The following is a 21,243-nucleotide window of genomic DNA, read 5'->3' as shown; positions in this document are numbered from 1 at the left end:
GACCAAATAGCAAACATGCGCTGGATTATGGAGAAAGCTAGAGAGTTCCAGAAAAACGTCTACTTCTGCTTCATTGACTATGCAAAAGCCTTTGACTGTGTCGACCACAGCAAACTATGGCAAGTTCTTAAAGAAATGGGAGTGCCTGATCACCTCATCTGTCTCCTGAGAAATCTCTATGTGGGACAAGAAGCTACAGTTAGAACTGGATATGGAACAACTGATTGGTTCAAAATTGGGAAAGGAGTACGACAAGGTTGTATATTGTCTCCCTGCTTATTTAACTTATATGCAGAATTCATCATGCGAAAGGCTGGACTAGATGAATCCCAAGCCGGAATTAAGATTGCCGGAAGAAATATCAACAACCTCAGATATGCAGATGACACAACCTTGATGGCAGAAAGCGAGGAGGAATTAAAGAACCTTTTAATGAGGGTGAAAGAGGAGAGCGCAAAATATGGTCTGAAGCTCAACATCAAAAAAAACAAGATCATGGCCACTGGTCCCATCACCTCCTGGCAAATAGAAGGGGAATAAATGGAGGCAGTGAGAGATTTTACTTTCTTGGGCTCCTTGATCACTGCAGATGGTGACAGCAGTCACGAAATTAAAAGACGCCTGCTTCTTGGGAGAAAAGCAATGACAAACCTAGACAGCATCTTAAAAAGCAGAGACATCACTTTGCCGACAAAGGTCCGTATAGTTAAAGCTATGGTTTTCCCAGTAGTGATGTATGGAAGTGAGAGCTGGACCATAAAGAAGGCTGATCGTCGAAGAATTGATGCTTTTGAATTATGGTGCTGGAGGAGACTCTTGAGAGTCCCATGGACTGCTAGAAGATCAAACCTATCCATTCTTAAGGAAATCAGCCCTGAGTGCTCCCTGGAAGGACAGATCATGAAGCTGAGGCTCCAATACTTTGGCCACCTCATGAGAAGAGAAGAATCCTTGGAAAAGACCCTGATGTTGGGAAAGATGGAGGGCACTAGGAGAAGGACAACAGAGGACGAGATGGTTGGACAGTGTTCTCGAAGCTACGAACATGAGTTTGACCAAGCTGCAGGAGGTAGTGCAAGACAGGAGTGCCTGGCGTGCTATGGTCCATGGGGTCACGAAGAGTCGGACACGACTAAACGACTAAACAACAACAAGCTCTAGAAGGTAAATGTAATGATGTTATTTTGGAAAGTTATCTGTCCTGTGATAATCCTACAAAATGCAACTTGTATAAGTATACAAGATACAGAGAAATAAGACTATAGTGGTGGTGGGGTTTTTTTAAATCCCAAGTAATACCTGTACTACTTCCAACAATTTTAATGCAACAGATTTGTCTACCTTTGATATACAATTTTGATCGCAAGAATAAAAATTTGTGCTCCTCAAACAGATAAAGAGGGGTGTGTGTGTGTGTGTGTGTGTGTGTGTGTGTGTGTACATACCCCTAACCATAGGGAAACATAATTAACATTTAGTGGTAAGCGACTCTAATATAACTTGAATATGTGTGTAAAGTCTTCTCAAGTATATACACGAATATACATATTCATTATTTAAATGGTCTTACATCCTCGGTTTACTAGGATACATGAGAAAATTGGATTGTACAAATTTCTAATTCCTTTTGTGGCAGTACATGAATCATAGTTACTCTTTAACCTTTTAGACATATAAACCCAATGAATAAAAAGTAAATAATACTTATGCCCTCTACATCTGTGTATGCAACAAACATTTGTAGAAACAAAAGTCACTTGCTAGGTTTAATGCTGGGTCACTTATCAGGCCCATAAAGGCTAAATGAGCTTGCCTTGCATTACATCAGATCAGTTAAGAGCGCTGTGATTCTGGCAGGACTCCAAGCAACCTTTCCTTGTTGTTTATTTAACCCAGTGAAGAGGAAAACATACTGGTTCCTTTCAGATGTCACACTAGCTAATAGGAATGTGCCGTGGGGCCACAGATTTCCTCCCTTCTCAACTCTGGTTCCCTTCTCTTTCCTGGCTTGCCTAACCATCGTTTGCTTACTTCAAACATAGCTGCAAACTATAGTTAAGACCGTCCAAATCATAGTTTTGATTTTAATTAAGATATGGTCAAAAGTTTGGCCACAGTTTCAGTTGTTGGGGGAGGGGGTGTTTTCACGCTGTGAGAAACAAGAGATTTTGTTTATTTTGATTTTTTTACTGCAAATTGTAAGACACTAGTTCTGAAAACATGTGCTCCGTAACTATAGAGTCCTTCAAGTGAGATGGCAACAACTTTACCAGGGAGTCAGCTTGTGTGGCCAAGCCCCCAGGCTGCTTTCTGAAGAATGAAAAGATCCTTTAGAATATAGAAGTCTGTTATACACACATAGTTCATCTAAAATGCTGTAATCTGTTTAACCTATATGTTTAGTCTATATATTATCGTAGTGCTCTAAAACTGTCATCATGAGCCAATAAAATGGTAGAAGACATCCATTCAGTTGCAAGCATTTTGCAGGCTACAGCCGCAGATAAAGAAGAACTTCCCTTACCAACTTGATGCACATTTTTAGTCAATTAGGATAGATGACTTTATGATAAAGGCTGCTAGCCAAAGAGCCAAATCAAAGGGAAATGGATCACTACAGCACAAAATAAGTCTAGAGGGGCTGAGCATAGCAAGGGTAAGGATAAGAAACAGCTGCACATCAGGCATGGTCAGTCCAAGACATTTTGGCACCTGGGATGAACCATGTATTCCTCCCCCCCTTGCTGCCAGGGGGAAAGAGCTGAGTGAAGCTCTACATCAGGAACAAGGGGGGAATAAAGATCTACATCAGGATCTGCTGCAGCTGTGGATCATGCTGCCTGAGGCAGTTGTCTCACCATGCCTAATGGGTGGGCTGGCTGTGCCATCCGGTCATGGGAGGCCATGTCTCCCAGAGAAAAGGGGGAAATGTAATGATTAGCTTAGCTGTGATGTTATCAGGTCATGGCTGTGAGAAAAAAGAGGAATATCCATTTGGTTTGGTGACTACAAAGCAAGGAGAGTTAAAGAAGAACTATCAAGTACTGTACAGGAATTTGAAAATCCAAAGGAAAAGAGTATATTTTAATGTTTCTCTGCAGGGGATGTGTGAACTGGCTATTAAAAAGTTCTGTCTGTGCTATATGACCTGTGATGCTGATTCAATCATATAAGTTACTGCTTGATGCTGTAGTCATCAAAGGAAATGCCAGTCTTGAAAAAAAAATACTGCTAGTCACTCTTTCAGAGATGGAAAATCCCACTAACAAAGTAAATAGTAACTTCTGTGTAACTGCAAAGGGATTGGACTATATTACTCATGCTGCCCATTCCAGCCTTAGGATAGCTTAGTTAGAGCATTCTTAATCTCAGGGTTGTGGGTTCAAGCCTCACCTTGGGTAAAAGATTCCTGTATTGCAGGGGGTTGGACTAGAAGACTCTCATGATCCCTTCCAACTCTACAATTCTAGAATTCTATTATTCTTCAAGTGTGCTGTAAATATGACATCTCTAGGTCTTAGTTTGTCAGAATTACCAGACTGCGTTTTGTGTCCAAGCTTGCCTACAGTTCATGTGAAAATGTACTTCTGCATATACAGTATGCAGAAAATCTCTTAGGGTCAAACCAGAGGGGTTTTTTTATTACATGAAAGCAACTACCATGCTTTTAACAAAGTAAACAGGAGCACCTGTGCAGAAGCAGGACTGTAGTGTGTGGGAAATGAGTTAATACTTCTTCCCACCATGGTTCCAACAAACTCCCCTTCCCAGCTACTATTGGCACTGTGATTTTATGAAAATGGGTTGCGGGGAGAATGATAATTTAATCTCTCTCCCAGCAGCTATTTGAGTTAAAAATAATAATGTTATTTCATTTTACACAACTAAAGCTTAAACAATCAAAATGCCTAAATGAACAGAACGTGAACAGGAGACACTGAGTTTGCATATTACTCAGTATACCCTATCAAAGTACTTCTCTTTTCTTAAGAACATGCAAGATGACTACTCTTCAAGAAATAAAGCTCTTTCCTCAATTCCCACCCCCAACTGAAAAAAGTTTCATACTTGTGCTTAATTAACTGACAGCACAACCCTATCCTCATCTCATGCCGGCTGGCCAAATCCCAGTGGAGCCCAAAGATATTCCAGCATCAGGGAGACGACATAGCACCACACTTATATACAAGTGCAGTGCTTACACAAACCCTAAAAGCAGGCAGCAACAGAGCCACAATGGAACAGGAATTGAATTTAGTCACAATCCTATGCTCACCTACAGATTGGTTTGACCACTGGTGACTATAACATAAAGGTAAAGGTAAAAGGACCCCTGACCATTAGGTCCAGTCATGACCGACTCTGGGGTTGAGGTGCTCATCTCGCGTTATTGGCCGTGGGAGTCGGCATACAGCTTCCAGGTCATGTGGCCAGCATGAAAAGCTGCTTCTGGCGAACCAGAGCAGCACACGGAAACACCGTTTACCTTCCCGCTGTAGCAGTACCTATTTATCTTGCATTTTTATGTGCTTTCGAACTGCTAGGTTGGCAGGAGCTGGGACCGAGCAACGGGAGCTCACCCCGTCGCAGGGATTCGAACTGCTGACCTTCTGATCAGCAAGCCCTAGGCTCTGTGGTTTAACCCACAGCACCACCTGGGTCCCTCGACTATAACATAGGGTTGCCGTATTTTTAAAAGCTTTTTTGGGCAAAGTTGTTGAGCTTTTTCTTAGGAAAATCAGCAAAATCAACACTGCCGACATTGGTTGCCATACAGGTTTTCCTTCACATTTAGCTTATTTCCACCCAGACACTCCTTTTGGATACAGTATTTCAGGTATGTACTAGAAATTCCAGACATAGGGCAATCCTTTATAAAATTATGTCATCAAAAGAGGTGGTAGAAGTTAAAAACAGTGCCATTATACTCAGTGCAGAGACAAGAGTCATGGTTCAGATAAGGGCCATGCCCAGGCAACTCTGCGGGTGCCAGGGATTGAATATGGAGCCTGCATGGAAAGGAGGTGCTCTTAAAGCTGTTTTTTTTAAAAATAAATAAAATCTTTCTAGTCTGCAATGTAGCAAATATAGACTTGGATATCACAAATATTTCAAATGCAGTTTTCAACACTTAAGCTGCTGACCACCTCTGTCATGACACACCTGCTTCCATCTGTTTGTGAACAACTAGATTGGAAATAATTAACTGGACAAGAAACTCGAGCTTTCAAAATGCTACAGCAGCTCACATTCAAGACTGACTTAAGAAAAGTGTGAGCAAAAGATCAAAAGATTGTGAGGGGAAAACTGAACATTTTAAGAGACTGGTTTAAAAATATTTTAAATGAGAGCCAGAATTGCAAAACTTCAAAGCATATTCTGCCCTTTAAGTTCTTATGTGGCTTATTTCTCAATATAAATTGAATCTTCAATGCTCTGTCATATGTGCACTTGAGCTGAAAAACTATGAATTGAAGGGTAAATCCAGCCACTTGCTTATTGCTGCTAAAAGATATTGCTCTAAATATGGAGTGGGCCAGCTCTAAATGAGGCACTGCATAGAACATCTGGAGCTAGTTAGGAAGAACAAGGGTTTTCGTGAACCCATCACCATTTTTTTCCCTTTTGAACAGCGGGTTACCATTCCAGGACATCCAGTTACCATTAAGTCCCTCTCCTACATTCCAAAAAAATACTTTGCCCTGATATTCATTTTGATCTTTGTGGAGTTTTGCCCCAGATTTTATGTTCTGCACTGGTACCATCCTTATCAACCCCCAGCTGTACACTGTTTGCCAGCGGTTCCATGGAATAGGGTAAATTCTTATTGGAGCATACCGACATTAAACAAAACCAAAACACACACAATCACAGGTGGGCAAGCAGAATTACATTCATAGTTTTTGGAACACAGCCTAGTTGCTGTTGCTATTCCCTCCACCTTTCTGCTATCATCTGTAAATATAAGCAGGTGCCATTTTCTGGGGGCCAAGTCAGCATTTTTAACAGATATGAACAAACATTGTGGCCCACTGCAGATGCTTTCAATGCTCGTGTGATTAATGGTTGTGATTGGACAAAGGCACAAGTTCTATGTTCCAGCACCACCACGTGGGACAAGGGAAAACATGCCCCTTGAATTTTGCACAATCACAGCAGCTCAAAAACAGGTCCTTACAACTGCAACACTGTGTGCCTATTGACATTGTGAAGACATTATATCATCCAGTTTAATTTATGACCTAGCATATAGGTCTGTGTTCATGGTAGTTCGTGATAAAAACAAGTGACATAATTGAACCCTGGGATATAAAAAATGAAAATTTAAAAAACATTGTCCTTAATAAAACATTATCCTAAGCATGAAGAAAAGCTCTTTACTCTAAACATGGGGGGACTTTATGTTTATAAAAACAACAAGTATTTTTAAAATAAATTTATATACCGCCCCTCATTCGAAGCTCTCAGTGTGGTTCACAAGACAAAAAATACTGGCTAAAAGCACAAGATATATAGCTAAAACTAAAACAAAACATAACAATAACCCGCTCTCCCATAAACACATTTAAAAGGCTGTAGAATATTCATCAGCCAAAGGCCTGGTGCACTACTTGAGGTTTAGCTTAGCATTATGTCTGAGCCTGGACTCATATCTTCCCCAAACCAAAAGCAAACTTTGATTATACCTTGCGGTTTGCCTTGACAAACAAGAAGTTCATGTTGAAATGCAATGCTATGCCAAACCATGGTTTAGCCCTTTGGTGGTACAGCGCAGAAGGACAAAGGAGAAGTGCTGGCTGTGATCTTCATGTGATTGCCCGTTTGGCTTAGTGTGACAGGTAATCTGGGTTATGGAGTAGGAATATAGAAAGCTACCTTACCCAGAATCAGCCTAGGCCATCTAGTACATAGTTTAATTCTGAAATAAAGTAAAAACTCCAAGGTCTTAGGCAATGATCTTTATCAGTCATGCTACTGGGAAACTGATAATTTGGGGCATCAAGGATTTGAGGTCTACTATTTGGTCCTTCCCTTTGTTCCGCAAGATCACAAAGCAAAATCAGCCCTTGCATCCATATCTCACAATATTATCAAGATGTTGGACTAGGTGTTGGACTATAAAGCAATATCAAATGTTGGAAAAGGCATCTCTATCCACTGTATTAAGTGAATAGTTATTCACTATACAACATGCTGTATCTCAAAGAAAATAATGGTATAGGAGCATTTTTCCATGACAACACAGTTTGGAATAAGGAAAATACCACCAAACATCCCATCACAGCAATAACTATTTTGGGAATCTAGCATCAATTAGCAACCCAGAATTTCAAACATAGGGTTACAGCCAATGTTAGTCCTACTCATAAGAAAGCCCTTGAAACTGAACATAGCAAATCCAATGGGTCTCCTCCAAAGAAAACCTGGCTGGATACGATCCATTATCTTTACTTCTTGTTCCCCATAATATGAAGATTTTAAAAATTATTAATGTCCTTGTTAGAATAGTTTCAGCAGATGTTTCATAACACTGCAAACACAAAATTTGGGTAAGGAATTATGCACATGTCCTTCCAGGGCTATATTCCTGGATTACAGTATGATGACGGCAGATAAACTACTTACTTACAGTCCCTTTAAAGTCAGGTCACACATGATTGGCCATAAAAGAAAGTGATGTTGCTACAACAACAGTAGCCACCTATTGAGCAGCAATTTCGTATCAGCATCTCATTAAGTTCCAACAAGCATAAACCTGATAGTATCAAGTTGAAGCAGGTGACAGACTTGTTCCACAGGTATACAGCTTTACAAAAAAATTCATAGTTCAGCTTTCCTGGAGAGGTTCCATCAGATCAAATTAGGTTAGCATTCCATCTAAAACACTACCTTCAGATGCTTCAGATGAAATTCTGAGACATGTACTGTGGGCGATAATAAAATAATGTATTTGCGATGTGCATTTTCTCCAGCATTCAAATCTGAATACTGTCCGGCTAAAAATGCACTGTAGTAATTATGCATTTCAAATTATAGTTACTAGCTATTAACTCATTGCTGCATGAGATTAATCATGTTCTAAATTTGCAAGTGTGGTGTAACCTCATGGTAGACATTTGGACTTTTAGTTCAATATTGCTTCTTTTATAGTGCTTTGAGAAAGCAACCCGATAAAATTAAAACCAATTTCATAGCGGTATTCAAAGCAATATAAAGCCTCTTTCCTGCGGGTGTTATGCCTAGGTGAAAAACAGGAATTCAGTTTTTAAATATGCTTGTATCAGATTTGTAAATAGTCATGCAGGAAGTAGATACATAATCTCATTTCACCTTTTCTGAACTGTACGTCACCCACAAACAGATGGATTCTATGTGAAGTACATTTCCTTCACCCATCATTTTTTCCATTTGGGAATGACCTTTTTTCACAGCTAACCTCACCTTCCTTTACCCCCAAAAAAGTATTTATTTATTTTGTATACCGTCCTATACCTGCAGGTCTCAGGGCAGTTCACAGGATAAAATCACAATATAAAAACACAGAATACATCAAAATAAAAACAAGAACAAGCCAATAATCACCCCCCCCCCAAAAAATTTAAGGGCACTGAATGTCAGGCATTGAACATCAGAAAAGTACCGTATGTCTTTGTACATTATTAGCAGATGTTTCCTTTCCTGGTTCATCTCTTTTTCTGTGGATGTGGATACAGGTATATCCAAAACTTCCATTTCCTTCCCCCATCTCCTTGCCCTTCTGTTTCCCAATGAAAATGGAAAGATCAAGAGAAAAACCTTGATTTTTATTTCTTATCACAGCAGCATTGCACTTTTTTAAAAGGAAAAAAAAAGAAAAGCTGACTAGGTTTTCATAAAATTGACAAAACCTTCCCCCTAAACTTCACTGAAGACTAGAGAGGCAATGGTGAAGGAAATGAAAAAAAAAATCTAATGCAGAAAGGTGCCCATTATCACACTTACAGCCAATGCTTTTTTTCAGGAATAGGTCACCGGAGCTCAGCTCCAGTACCTCTCAGGTGGACGCCATTGCCATTCTAAGAGAACAAGGGAAAAGTTCACGGTGAGCTCCAGCACCTCTTTTCCCAGAAAAATAGCACTGCACTGGTTACAGCCACATAATGACAGTAACCTTGCACTGTAAAGTTACCATAATCTTACAGTGTTCTGATGACAAAACATTGAAAGACCACCCGGCAAGTTAACAGTAGAGACTTCAAACTAGATAACGTATTACTATGGTCTCTCAAAGATCATCTGCACTCCAGAATTAAGCCAGGGCATCTAAACAAAGGGATCCTGCATGCAAATTTCAAACAACTCTAAGATTTCTTCAGGTGCTAGGTGCTAATGAGGAAACATTTTAACACTCAATAACTTCAACTGAAAGATTTATTTCAAAATACATAAGCTATCTTTTCCTGAAATGAGTGCTTCCTCCTGCCATCAGCAGCAAAGCTATCATCAGTCCTGTTTAGGGAAGCTTTTAATCTTTAAGAAATTAGTGTATTTTAATATTTCTGTTGGAAGCCACCCAGAGTGGCTGGGGAAACCAATACATTCGTAACTCTACTTACGAATGTTTCTACTTACAAATAGAGTTCTGTCCGCCATCTTGGATGCGGTTTAGATAGGATTTTTTCTACTTACGAATTTTTAGATAGGGTTGCTTCTACTTACGAATTTTTTCTCCCAATGCATTCCTATGGGATTCGACTTACACATTTTTTCGACTTACAAATGTGCATTCGGAACACATTAAATTCGTAAGTAGAGGTACCACTGTATTATTATTATTATTATTATTATTATTATTATTATTATTATTATTATTGTCACAGTGGCCGGAGTGGACTACTTCAGAGTAACGACGCTACGCAGCTCTGCATTTTATTCTTTTATTGGTGCTGCGTATTTACAGTGCTGAAGTCATTACTATTTACACGGAGTGATGTGATCAGTCGGTTTCAGAACCTCCTAATGGCTTTTGGCGCGTCTTTCTCCAACACAAAAGCTTTGGCAGACCCATCCTCTTTCCCCTCCTCTTCCTGCGTAGTTCTGGCGTTGGGGGGATGGGTCTCCCCCCCTTATTCGCCCCTTCCTGTCCCACCTGGGACCCTGGCTCCTCTACCTTGCCTGAGCCTCGGACACGACTTCCTGCTTCCCCACTGGAATCGGAACTCTCTCTGCTTTCCCCTGTGCTCGGTGATTGGCTTGAACTCAGGAGGGGAGGGACTTCGCGATATCCCCTGTCCCTCACATCCACCCCCCTCCCAAGCTCTCCTTCACCCCTCCCCAGGTCCCCCCCAGGTGTCGGTGACGACTGGAAGCCTAAGAACTCAGTGCTTTCCGAGCCCGTTGGTGTGAACACCTCCCCCCAGTCCTGCAAGCCCCCCCCTTCCTCCTGGGAGGATGGGAATCCCAAAAAGTCCGTGGCGTCAGAGCTGGTGGGGGTAAAAATGTTCTGCCAATCTGCTCCTTCCTCTGACTGGGTGGATCTCGGTGACACCCATACCTCATCCTCTGGTTCCTCAAACTCCGCTTCCCAGCGCCATGGTGAACTGCTCTCCCGTGCTTCCTCCCCCTCCCCCTCCCTTTCCATGTGCCAGGGCTTGGGTCTATGGGGAAAGAGGGCGTGAAATTCTTCTACCAGGAATTCCTCCTGTATCTGAGTGGCTGGGACCCATTCATTCTGGGACGGTGGAGCATCCTCCCATGCCATGAGGTACTCCAGTCCCCCCACCCCCCACCTTGAATCCAGGATGGCCGTGGCCTCATTGAGTTGCTCCCTGCCTTCCCTCTCCCCCCCTCCCTCAGGGGTTTGTTCGCTGTCTCGGAGCCTGCTGCTTTCCCTGTACGGCGACAGCAGCGATCTATGAAACACAGGGTGCACCCTCATGTCCTCTGGCAGTGCCAGCCTGTATGCCACCGGGTTGACCTGTTGCGTGACCGTGAAGGGGCCCAACCTTCTGGGCGCCAGCTTTTTGCATCGCCCTCTGATGGGAAGGCCCTCCGAGGACAACCAAACTTTGTCCCCCACCCTAATGACCTCCCCCGGTCGCCTGTGGCGATCTGCCCCCTTCTTGTACGCTTCCTTGGCTCTCTCCAAGTGTTCTCTGAGCTGCTGGTGCACCGTCTCCAGTTCCTCTGCCCAATCCTCAGCCTGTGGGCCCTCCTCCTCCTCCTCCCCCTCCCTCTCTGGGAAAGATCTGAGGTCACGCCCGTAATTGGCCTTAAAGGGCGACACCCCTGTGGAGACGTGCACCGCATTGTTGTAGGCAAATTCTGCCAGTGGCAGGCGATCCACCCAGTCCGTTTGCCGCTGGCTGACGTAGCATCTCAGGTACTGCTGCAGAATGGCGTTGACCCTCTCCGCCTGTCCATTGGTCTGCGGGTGTCTAGCCGTTGACAAGCTGACCTCCACCTGCAGGAGGTTCATGAGCCGCCGCCAGAACCTGGAAACAAATTGGCGGCCACGATCCGAAATAACCCTTAAAGGTAATCCATGCAGTCTGAATACGTGGTCAACAAACAGTTTGGCTGTCTCTTCTGCAGAGACCGCCCTGGCACACGGTATAAAGTGGCACATTTTGGACATGAGGTCCACCACCACCAACACTGCGGTCTTGCCCCTGGACGACGGCAGGTCTGTGATGAAGTCCATGGACACTACTTCCCACGGCCTGTGCGGTGTGGCTAAGGGCTCCAGCAAACCTGCTGGTGGCGCCCTGATCACCTTTGCCCGCTGGCAGGTGTCACAGCCCCTTACATAATCCCTCACATCCTCCCGCACCCCTGGCCACCAGAAGTGTCTCATGACTAGGTGAGCGGTTTTGTCCCTCCCAAAATGACCCGCCGTTGGGTTGTCGTGCATCTGCTTGAGGACCGTACGTCTAAGCTGGGTGGTGGGCAGGTACAGTGCACCCTTGTAGAAAAGCAGCCCCCTGCGTTCTGCAAAGTCTTTTGCCTGCTCCCCCCCCCCTTCTCAGTTCTCTGAAGATGCGGTTGGCAAATTCATCCGCTGCCGTCAGTGCTGTGAGTTCCGCCTCGCTCACCACTGCTGCTCCGCAGGACCATGCTGACGGGGGGAAAATGTGCCTGGGTGCCAGTGGCGCCTCCTCCTCCATGTACTCTGGCTTGCGGGAGAGGGCATCCGCCCTGACATTCTGCTCTCCCGGGATGTAGTGTATGGAGAAGTTGAAGTTCGAGAAGAACTCTGCCCACCGTATCTGCCGCTGGTTGAGCACCCTGGCAGTTCTCCAGAACTCCAGGTTCTTGTGGTCTGTGCACACCTGGATGGGGTGCTTGGCGCCCACCAGGAAGTGTCTCCAGTGCTGGAACGCAGCGTGGATCGCAAGAAGTTCCCGATCAAACACCGTGTAGTTTCGCTCTGGCTGGGTCAACTTCCTGGAGAAGGCGGCACAGGGTCTCCACTCTCTGTTGGCGTCCAGTTGCAACAAAATGGCGCCCACAGCTTTATCAGAAGCATCTGTCTCCACGCGTAGGGGCGCGTCCTGAACCACGTGGAACAGGTTCTGGTCTGAGGCGAACACCCTCTTGAGGCTTTCGAACGCTGCTTGCGCCTCTGGTGTCCACCTGAACTTCTGCTTGCCTCTCAGGCAGTCAGTGATGGGAGCCGTAACGCGAGAGAAGTTCTTGATGAACTTCCTGTAGAAGTTGGCGAAGCCTAGTAGGCGTTGGGCATCTTTGCGCGTCCTGGGGCTGTGCCAGTCCAGGATGGCCTGCACCTTGTCCTTGTCCATCGCCAGCCCCTTGTCTGACAGCTTGTAGCCCAGGAAGTCCACCTCCTTGGTGTGAAACTTGCACTTCTCCAGCTTCACATACAGGTGGTTCTCCTTCAGGCGCTGCAACACCTCCCTGACATCCTTCACATGCTGCACTGGGTCATCGGAGTAGATAAGGATGTCATCCAGGAAGACCAAGCATTTCCTGAAGAGGAGGGACCCCAGGACGTGGTGCATGAAGGCCTGGAAGCATGCTGAGCCCCCTTGCAACCCGAAGGGCATCACCAGATATTCAAAAGAGCCCAGAGGCGTGAACATCGTGGTTTTCCATTCATCGCCTTCCCGGATCCTGATCAAGTTGTACGCCCCCCTCAGGTCTAGCTTGGTGAAAATCTTGCCCCTGCGTGCCGCTGTCAGGAGATCATCCACTCTGGGCATGGGGAAAGCCACTGGCTCTGTCACTGAATTCAGTCGTCTAAAATCCACCACAAGACGGCGCTGTTGCGTGTCTTTCTTGTCCACCCAGAAGACTGGGCTGCCCCCTGCTGCCTTGCTTTCTCTGATGAACCCCCGCTTGAGGTTCTTGTCGATGAAAGCGCGCAGATCCTCCAGTTCCTGGTCTGACATGGCGTAAAGCTTGGCTGGGGGTATAGTTGCCCCTGGCACCAGGTTGATCTGGCAGTCAAAAGGCCTGTGTGGGGGTAGGTGGTCGGACTCCGCTTCGCTGAAGACCTCCTGCAGGTCCCAGTACGGCTTGGGTATCGCCTCACCCCCTTTGACGTGCATGGTGGCCACCGTGGCTATCGGAGGCCCCTCCCCTGGTTGGTGCTGCATGCAATGTTCCAGGCAAAAGTCCGATCCAAAAGTGATGCATCTCTGGTGCCAACTGATGGAGGGGTCGTGGCGCGCCAGCCAGCTCATGCCCAAGACGATGGGGGGGTCTGAGATGGTTGTGACGTTGAATGCCAGTGTCTCTGAGTGCCTTCCCACCGTCATTCTCATGGGGGGGGTTTGATGAGTGATGGCCCCTCCCAGCAGCTCTCTGCCGTCAATGGTTGCCACGTGCAGGGGAAAATCCAGCTGCAGAAGCTGGATCTGGTGCTCTTCTGCAAAGTTTCTCGAGAAGAAGTTGGCTGAGGCACCACTGTCAATTAGGGCGAGGACCGTCAGGGGATAGCCATTTGGGAGCGTGAGCGTCACTTCTAGAACCACTCCTGCTCTGGGAGGGGTGGGCTGGCTCTGCTCCTCTCTGTGCGGGTGGGTGGGCTGGGGCTGTTGTCTGCTGACTGTGCCTGGCTGCTGCCCCTTGTCTCCTGCAGCCAGGCTTTCCCGTTTCCCTGCTGTGGTGCTGCGTCAGTGGGGGAGGGCACAACCGTTCCCGCCTTTCCTTGCCACTCCCTGCGATGTGGGCAGTCTCTGACGAGATGCTGGGGGGAGTTGCAGAGAAAGCAATTCCCACCCCTTCCCTCCTTGCGTCTTGGCGCCGCTGGGGTTTGAAAAGCCCGCGCGCGCGCGCGCTATCAATCTGCATGGGTTCCTGGTCCTGACTGGCCCCAGGCGTGGCTTGAAAGGGTTGTTGGGGGAGTGGCTTCTCCTGCGACCGTGGGAACCAAGCCCGCTTTGCGCGCGTTGCTTGCTTGTCGCTCCACCGGGATTCCTGTCTCACCCCCACCGCCAGAGCCGCTTTGCTCAGCTGATCCATATTACTGGGCTTTGGACCTCTCGAGAGCTCATCCTTCACCTCCTCATGCAACCCCAAGTAGAACGCCGCTTGCATTGGGGGTGACTCTAGTTCCCACCCCAGTCTGTGCACCAGCATGGTGAATTTCGCCCAATACGCGCGAACTGTCATATTTCCTTGGCGTAAATTATGAAGTTCCTCCTTAGTCTGGTCCATATGACTATCGGACGAATACATCGTTTTCAAACCTTCTAGAAATAGTTTGACATTCTTCATGCAAGGATTCTTTGTTGCGATTAACGGTCTTAGCCACTCCCTGGCTGCCCCGGTAAGGTGCTCCACAATAAACGCTACCCTGTGCTCATCATCAGGGAACTCAGCGTGGTGCAGCTCAAGAGCATACACAATCTCAGTCTCAAAGCCCTGATATTCCCTCGGGTCTCCATTGAACTTGCTTACTAGCGTCCCGGCTCTCCTTCCTGGCAGCACTTGGACTTGGGGTGCCCCTCCCGCCTTGTTTTTCTCTGCATCCAGCTTGTTTTGGAGGTCTACCGCCACCGCCCTTAATTCCTGCTCTCTTTCCTGTAGCGCTCTCACCTGTTCCGCAAGTTGCAGCCGGTCGTCCTGGACCTTCTTAGTCTCTTCTTTAGCTGCCTTCAATTCCCCCTGTGCCTGCAGCGACAGCTGCTGCAGTTCTTGCTGGGCTTGCTCCGCGATCTGCCGCCATTTCTCCGCCTCTGACACGCTCATCCCGGCAACTCCAAAGTAGCCCAAAAAGGATTAGGAGGTTGCTGTCACAGTGGCCGGAGTGGACTACTTCAGAGTAACGACGCTACGCAGCTCTGCATTTTATTCTTTTATTGGTGCTGCGTATTTACAGTGCTGAAGTCATTACTATTTACACGGAGTGATGTGATCAGTCGGTTTCAGAACCTCCTAATGGCTTTTGGCGCGTCTTTCTCCAACACAAAAGCTTTGGCAGACCCATCCTCTTTCCCCTCCTCTTCCTGCGTAGTTCTGGCGTTGGGGGGATGGGTCTCTCCCCCTTATTCGCCCCTTCCTGTCCCACCTGGGACCCTGGCTCCTCTACCTTGCCTGAGCCTCGGCCCCGACTTCCTGCTTCCCCACTGGAATCGGAACTCTCTCTGCTTTCCCCTGTGCTCGGTGATTGGCTTGAACTCAGGAGGGGAGGGACTTCGCGATATCCCCTGTCCCTCACAATTATCATCATCATCATCATCATCATCATACAAAATTGTCACCACATATTACTAGCACATTTTTAAAGCACTTATTTCCTAATGGTTAAAAAAGAGAGTTTTATTTGTCTTAGAGCAAACCGATAAAAAGGAATGTCAAATGAAATCATATATAGCAGTTCATAAGATTACCACATAAATTAACAAACACACACCCGCATTCTGTGGTATCAATGAATTACTTATTGCTACAGCTGAGCATTTTAAGCATGACTTAGAAAAATAAGAACAAAAATTAGAAGACTGTAATGTTCTACACAGAAAAATAAAAACCTGAAAAGCTTTCTTATCACAAATACGTTTTTAAAAGATGCCTAAAAAGAACCTACCCTAATATGTTGCTGAGAAAGCCCAAGATGGCATTACACTAAGCACTGAACTCCTACTAATTCACAAAAAACCAAATACAATACAGTACTGTACAATACAATACAATACAATACAATACAATACAATACAATACAATACAATACAATACAATACGCTAATGCCTGTCTATAAGGGGGGGGGGGGAATCTAACATCAACTGTCAGGTAATCTATGCTATTAACAAAATAGTGGGCAAGTTTTCAAGTTTTTCAGAACTATTAATCAGGCTGGATGTTTGGATGTTAAGCAAAGTGGTATGGCTGTATGCGTGACAGGGAACAGAAACCAGTTTGAAGCTGAAGCTACAAAGTCTGCATTTTCAGTCAAAGTCATATGATGGAGTGTAAGAGGAGATAGCAGGCTTAAATGGATTAGTCTCTACCAGGTGCTATGCAGGCTTCAAATTACACCTATGAAACAGACGGTAGCTGATCCCCCATTTTTAATAATATAACATCCAGCAGCTCTGCCTCCAGCTTTAAGTGAAACACACAGGTCCCTGTTAGGTTGAGAATTCAAGCAAAACAAAGAACAAAAAATGGCAGTTTCTATATTAGCAAAGCTGGAGCTTAACTTTATGTTGAGTACTAAGTAATAGGAGTCATTATTACCCAAACTGGGTAACATACCTACTGATTGTAGAATGCTACCCTCAAATACTCTACAAAATCATCCAACCAACAGAGACCAGCCTTGCAATTCAGTTCCAAAAGCACTGCTTTGATCAGGGCTAGCACAAGGATTCAGGGGGCCATCTGCATGGTCCTGGTGATGCCTGCCATCCGCCCCCTCTATAGGTCTATAGATAGGGCTTTATAGATTATATGCTGCTAATCCAGGGCATTGCATTTGAGGTACATTAAGATGGTGGGCAGCCAACCACAGATGGAACCCAAGCTTTACTCTCATTCATAGCTCCTGGCCACTGAAACAGTTACGTAGGGGCCCAGTGGCGAAAGGAGTGATGACGTGGCTTGCACAGGCTGGAAAGGAAGCCTTCTCAGCCCCTAGAGCCCTTGGCCAGTACCTAACCTTGCTGACTACTGATGCCACGTCTAGCTTTGTGCTCTAGCTGCCTGAACTGCTACAACCTTCAGGACCCATCCAACCTGGTGAACATTTGAGCCTTGAATTACAATAGTATTCAGTGTTCATCCAACTTTTACAAGTCTGCGTACCTCAAATCTGACCAGCTTCTATCTGCACTACTAGAAGGATCATTACACTGTAAGGGTGGCAACTTTTTCCCATAATGACATTCCTTCTTATCTCTCATTTTTTTTAAAAAGGACTTAGGACAAGTACTGTGCATTTTTGTAAGTGTCAAAAACTAATGCAGATTTTATGTACGGCTAGTTCAAACCATATTCTTTACCTAGGTCTGAGAAAGATTTTTTAAAATCTACCACTTCTGTATAGATAACATCAAGAAACAATGCAAGCACCAAAACTGACATGTTCAGAGATAAGCTTTTCTTTTACATCATAAACCACAGGAAGAGGTTTGCAAATGAAAAATGTATTTCTATGCATTGGATCAGGGCTACTATTCACTCTCCTGAAAGGTGATTAGCACAATGCAGAGGAACAGTGTTTGGTGGAATAATTTATAGATAACATTTTATGCAAATGACATCTCAGAATGACATCTCAAAAACTTAACACAGAACCACTTGAAAGAGTAACAAGTGCCCATATTGGTACAGCAGCGAGCAATAAACAACAGACAGTTTCTAGGGAAACAGGAGACAATTATTAGTGCCTTTAAGGCCTGGCTAGCTTTACCTGCATCTCAACTTAGATTTTAAAATAGTTCTTGCTATATGATTTGCAACAAGTGTTTTGAAGTTATATTCTTATATTCTTATACATGAACTACAGTCTATGTTTTCCTCTACCTTTTCACATATACGGTACTATTAGAAGCTGTGTGATAGTGAATCAATACTGCATGGTTCCACAGGCAAAAAAAAAAAAAAACCCCAGGGAGGTTGGGGCCCAAATTGTTGCTGTCGCTGATATGCAATCAGTTTAAAATACAGTTGTGTCTACTGAAATGGGTAGAAATCTAGATCCAATTGAGAAATATCATTAATAAATCTGGGGATATAGCAGCCTTTCCATCCCCCACCCCTAACCCCAAGAACATTCTGTTCTAATCCACTAACAAAAATGAGAAGAGGGAACATATGACTATGTCTGGATCTGCACAGTATGGGCGCAGAAGACAGCCGCTGTGGGGTGGGGTGGAGAACTATAGAATCCATTAACTAGCTTTTGTGTGAACTTTACTCTTTGGCTACAATCCTGAACTTACTTGATCAGAAATAAAACCAACTTCAATCAATAGAAGCTGTCTGTGTATAACTGATGCCAGAAGAACATTGTTCCATCCATTTTTTTTAATGTCTTCTCATCCTCTTGGTTCAGTGGATTGGGAATGGGGGAATTAAATGCTTTTTGGGTACATTCCTTTTCTTCCTTTGACAGTTCTGATTATTTCCAAGTTAGGTTACATTGGGCTGGGAGGTCTCAAAATGTGGAAACAGCAGTGGGTGTACAGTTCTCTACTGTATCCGGTGTTCTTTGGATCAAGCAAACAACTTGATCTCAAAGCCAACTAAAACTCAACTTCTACTCTATCTTGTAACTGGAGTGGTATGCATGAGTAACATTTTATTTGTATCCCAAAGGATCTCAACCTTTAATTCATCCCAAAATAACACAATTTAATACCACAAGTGTCTATCTTCCACTACTAGCAAAAATATTAGCCCCTTGAAGGTGAAATAGCATCTATTGTTAGTGCCTATTTTTAAATTAACATTTAAAGTGACGATGTTAAACTCGTGAGCCAAAATTTGAGAGGCAAGTGCTTGCCAAAAAATATTTTTTTAAAAAAAAAACAGGAAATGTCTATTATATAAAGACAGCTGCAACATTTTGGCAAAAATGTTGCAGCTGGTAGAGGAGGAGGAGGTATATACAGTATCAAACAATAACAAACAGTGTGTTCCTTTACAGCTGCAAGAGTTACGGTACTGTAATGCAGTTTTCATTTGTTTTCACCTCCCTTTGTGGACTTCTGAGGAAATAAAGGAAGTGGGATGATGAGACAGCATAAAACTAAGGCTCCCTTCCATTGCAATCTACAATCTGACTCCCAATGTGAAAAATTAGCAGTTACAATACATCTGAACTACATGACCAAATGAACAGCCTTCAGGAATCAAACACCAAGTACTACCAATCAATAGTGAACAAAATTCAAAAATAATTTGGAAGTGAGATAGGAGCTGTAATGAGATCTACTCTTGTGTGGGTTTTGTTAGGATTACTTCTTGCAAAGATCAAACCAAGAATCTGTATAGGGGGCAATGGGAACTAAAGGGTGAATTTGTTTATTCTATCCTCAAGCTGTTCTTGAGTATAAAATAAACAGCAGATCACTTTTACAAGCTAACAGCACCCATATTTTCTACAACTCTGTACTGAAAAGGTATGTCTACCTATACTCTGCAATCTTACAGGAGCCACGGTTTAAACACCACTCTCTGTACTCAAAGGCATGTATAATCTACCTTACTAACGAGACAGAAGAAACAGAGTAAGAGCGTACAAAAAACAAACACCAAAACGGTGACACAGAGAAAGAGAACAGAAACAGATGCTTCTGTTCTTGCACCGAATATCAGCGTCTGCAAAGGGGGTGCAGGAAAGAAGATCGCCTTCTTTTCCAAAACCGCACAACTGGACTCGTAAGGCTGGGGGAGCATCAGGCAAGCGAATCACACAACCTCGTGAAAGAAAGTCATAGGCTAGCCTCTCTCTATTTTTAGAGAGTGCAACCAGAGTGCAACCCTCCGACCTGGGGGAAAACCTCACCCCTTAATAGTTAGGATGAAGGCACTCTGCACATGCCCAGAAGGCACTCTGCACGTGTGTGTGCGTTTGCGCGCCCCTCCTCCTTTACCTGATGAAGCGCCTCGGCGGGCAGCTGCGACGCCCGGAACAACTCCGCCACTTTGCTCCCCTCGGCGGCGGCGGCGGCGGAGGAGGAGGAGGAGGCGGCGGGGGTTGCTCCCGCCGGTCCCCCCGCCTCGGGCGCAGCTTGGCCGCCGCCGCAAAGCGAGAACAGCTCGGAGTAGCTCTGCTGCTCGCTCGCAGCCAGGAAGAGCGCCGCGGCTCCGGCGGAGGCTGCCGGCCCAGCGGCGGCGGCTGTTCCAGGCTCCATGGCAGCGGGGAATCAGGCCGGGGGCGGCGCGACTCCCGAGGCCGGGAGAGAAACTCCTCGGGGCGAGCGAGGAGCCTCTGCAGCAGCAGCAGCCCCGGCTGAGCCTCGTCCTCCGTCCGCCTCCTCCTCCTCCCCAGTGCGGAGCGGAGCTGCCTCTGCAGTGCTGCCCGAGGGGGGAGGCGGAGGAGGAGCCGGGAGACGGAGAGAAGCTTTCTTCTTCTTCGCGCCTTCTTCTGCTGCTTGCTTCCCTAGGAAAGCCGAGAGCGGGAAGCGGTGGTGGCGGCGGCGGCAGCGGCAGCAGCAGCTGCTCGGGAAAGGGGAGGGGAGGGAAGGGGAAGGGGAAAAAGCTTCCTCAGGGGCACGTGCCCAAAACGGCGTTCCCGCTCCGCAGCCTCCTCCACCTCCACACGCCGGGCTGGAGCAGGAGGGGTGTCCGTCTCCGTCGTGGGGTGAGAGCCATACTCCGAGGAGAAAGGCTGCTGGACGCCCACATGGCCATCTCAGACTCAGGGACGGGCTTGCTTGGCCCTGACGCCCTGCTCTTCGAAGAATGGCGCAGTAGGGCTGCGCATCTGAGCATGTGCAGAGAGCCCTCCAACCCCTCCTTCCATGGAAAAAGCAGCCCCACTGCGTTTAAAGTCCCTCTGGCACCTGGGCATCAAGGTGTGCCCAGCAGAGGCCACCTGGGGTTAGCTGTGGAATTTCCTCTCACCTGAAGACTTAACTCGAAGCCCAGTTCTGAGGGTGGGTGCAGGTGACCGTGGGGTAAAAGCCTCAGCAAAATAGATACGTCTTGGCCAGTGCTGTTTTTCTAGGGTTGGGGGAGGGGTGCCGGAACTCACCAGGGACGCCTCTCTCTTAGAATGGGAATGGCACCCACCTGAGAGGTTCTGGAACTGAGTTCCGGTGCATCCCCCAGGAGGGAAAAGCCCTGGT

General features: G+C 45.8%; 1 protein-coding gene across 1 annotated transcript in view; it reads right to left on the bottom strand.

Annotated features, from left to right (window-relative positions):
* Positions 1-20,719, bottom strand: part of REPS2 (RALBP1 associated Eps domain containing 2) — a 93,334-nt gene extending 72,615 nt beyond the window's left edge. Inside the window, exon 1 of the mRNA XM_035115083.2 lies at positions 20,047-20,719. Coding sequence (XP_034970974.1) covers positions 20,047-20,307 — 261 coding nt within the window. The 5' untranslated portion in view covers positions 20,308-20,719. The remainder of the gene's footprint in view (positions 1-20,046) is intronic.
* Positions 20,720-21,243: the final 524 nt, after the last annotated feature.

This window comes from Zootoca vivipara, chromosome 4 (genome assembly GCF_963506605.1).
Source record: "Zootoca vivipara chromosome 4, rZooViv1.1, whole genome shotgun sequence".
NCBI classification, from domain to species: Eukaryota; Metazoa; Chordata; class Lepidosauria; order Squamata; family Lacertidae; genus Zootoca; species Zootoca vivipara.
Note: the sequence above shows the minus strand (reverse complement) of the source record. Positions and strands in the feature narration are given on the sequence as shown.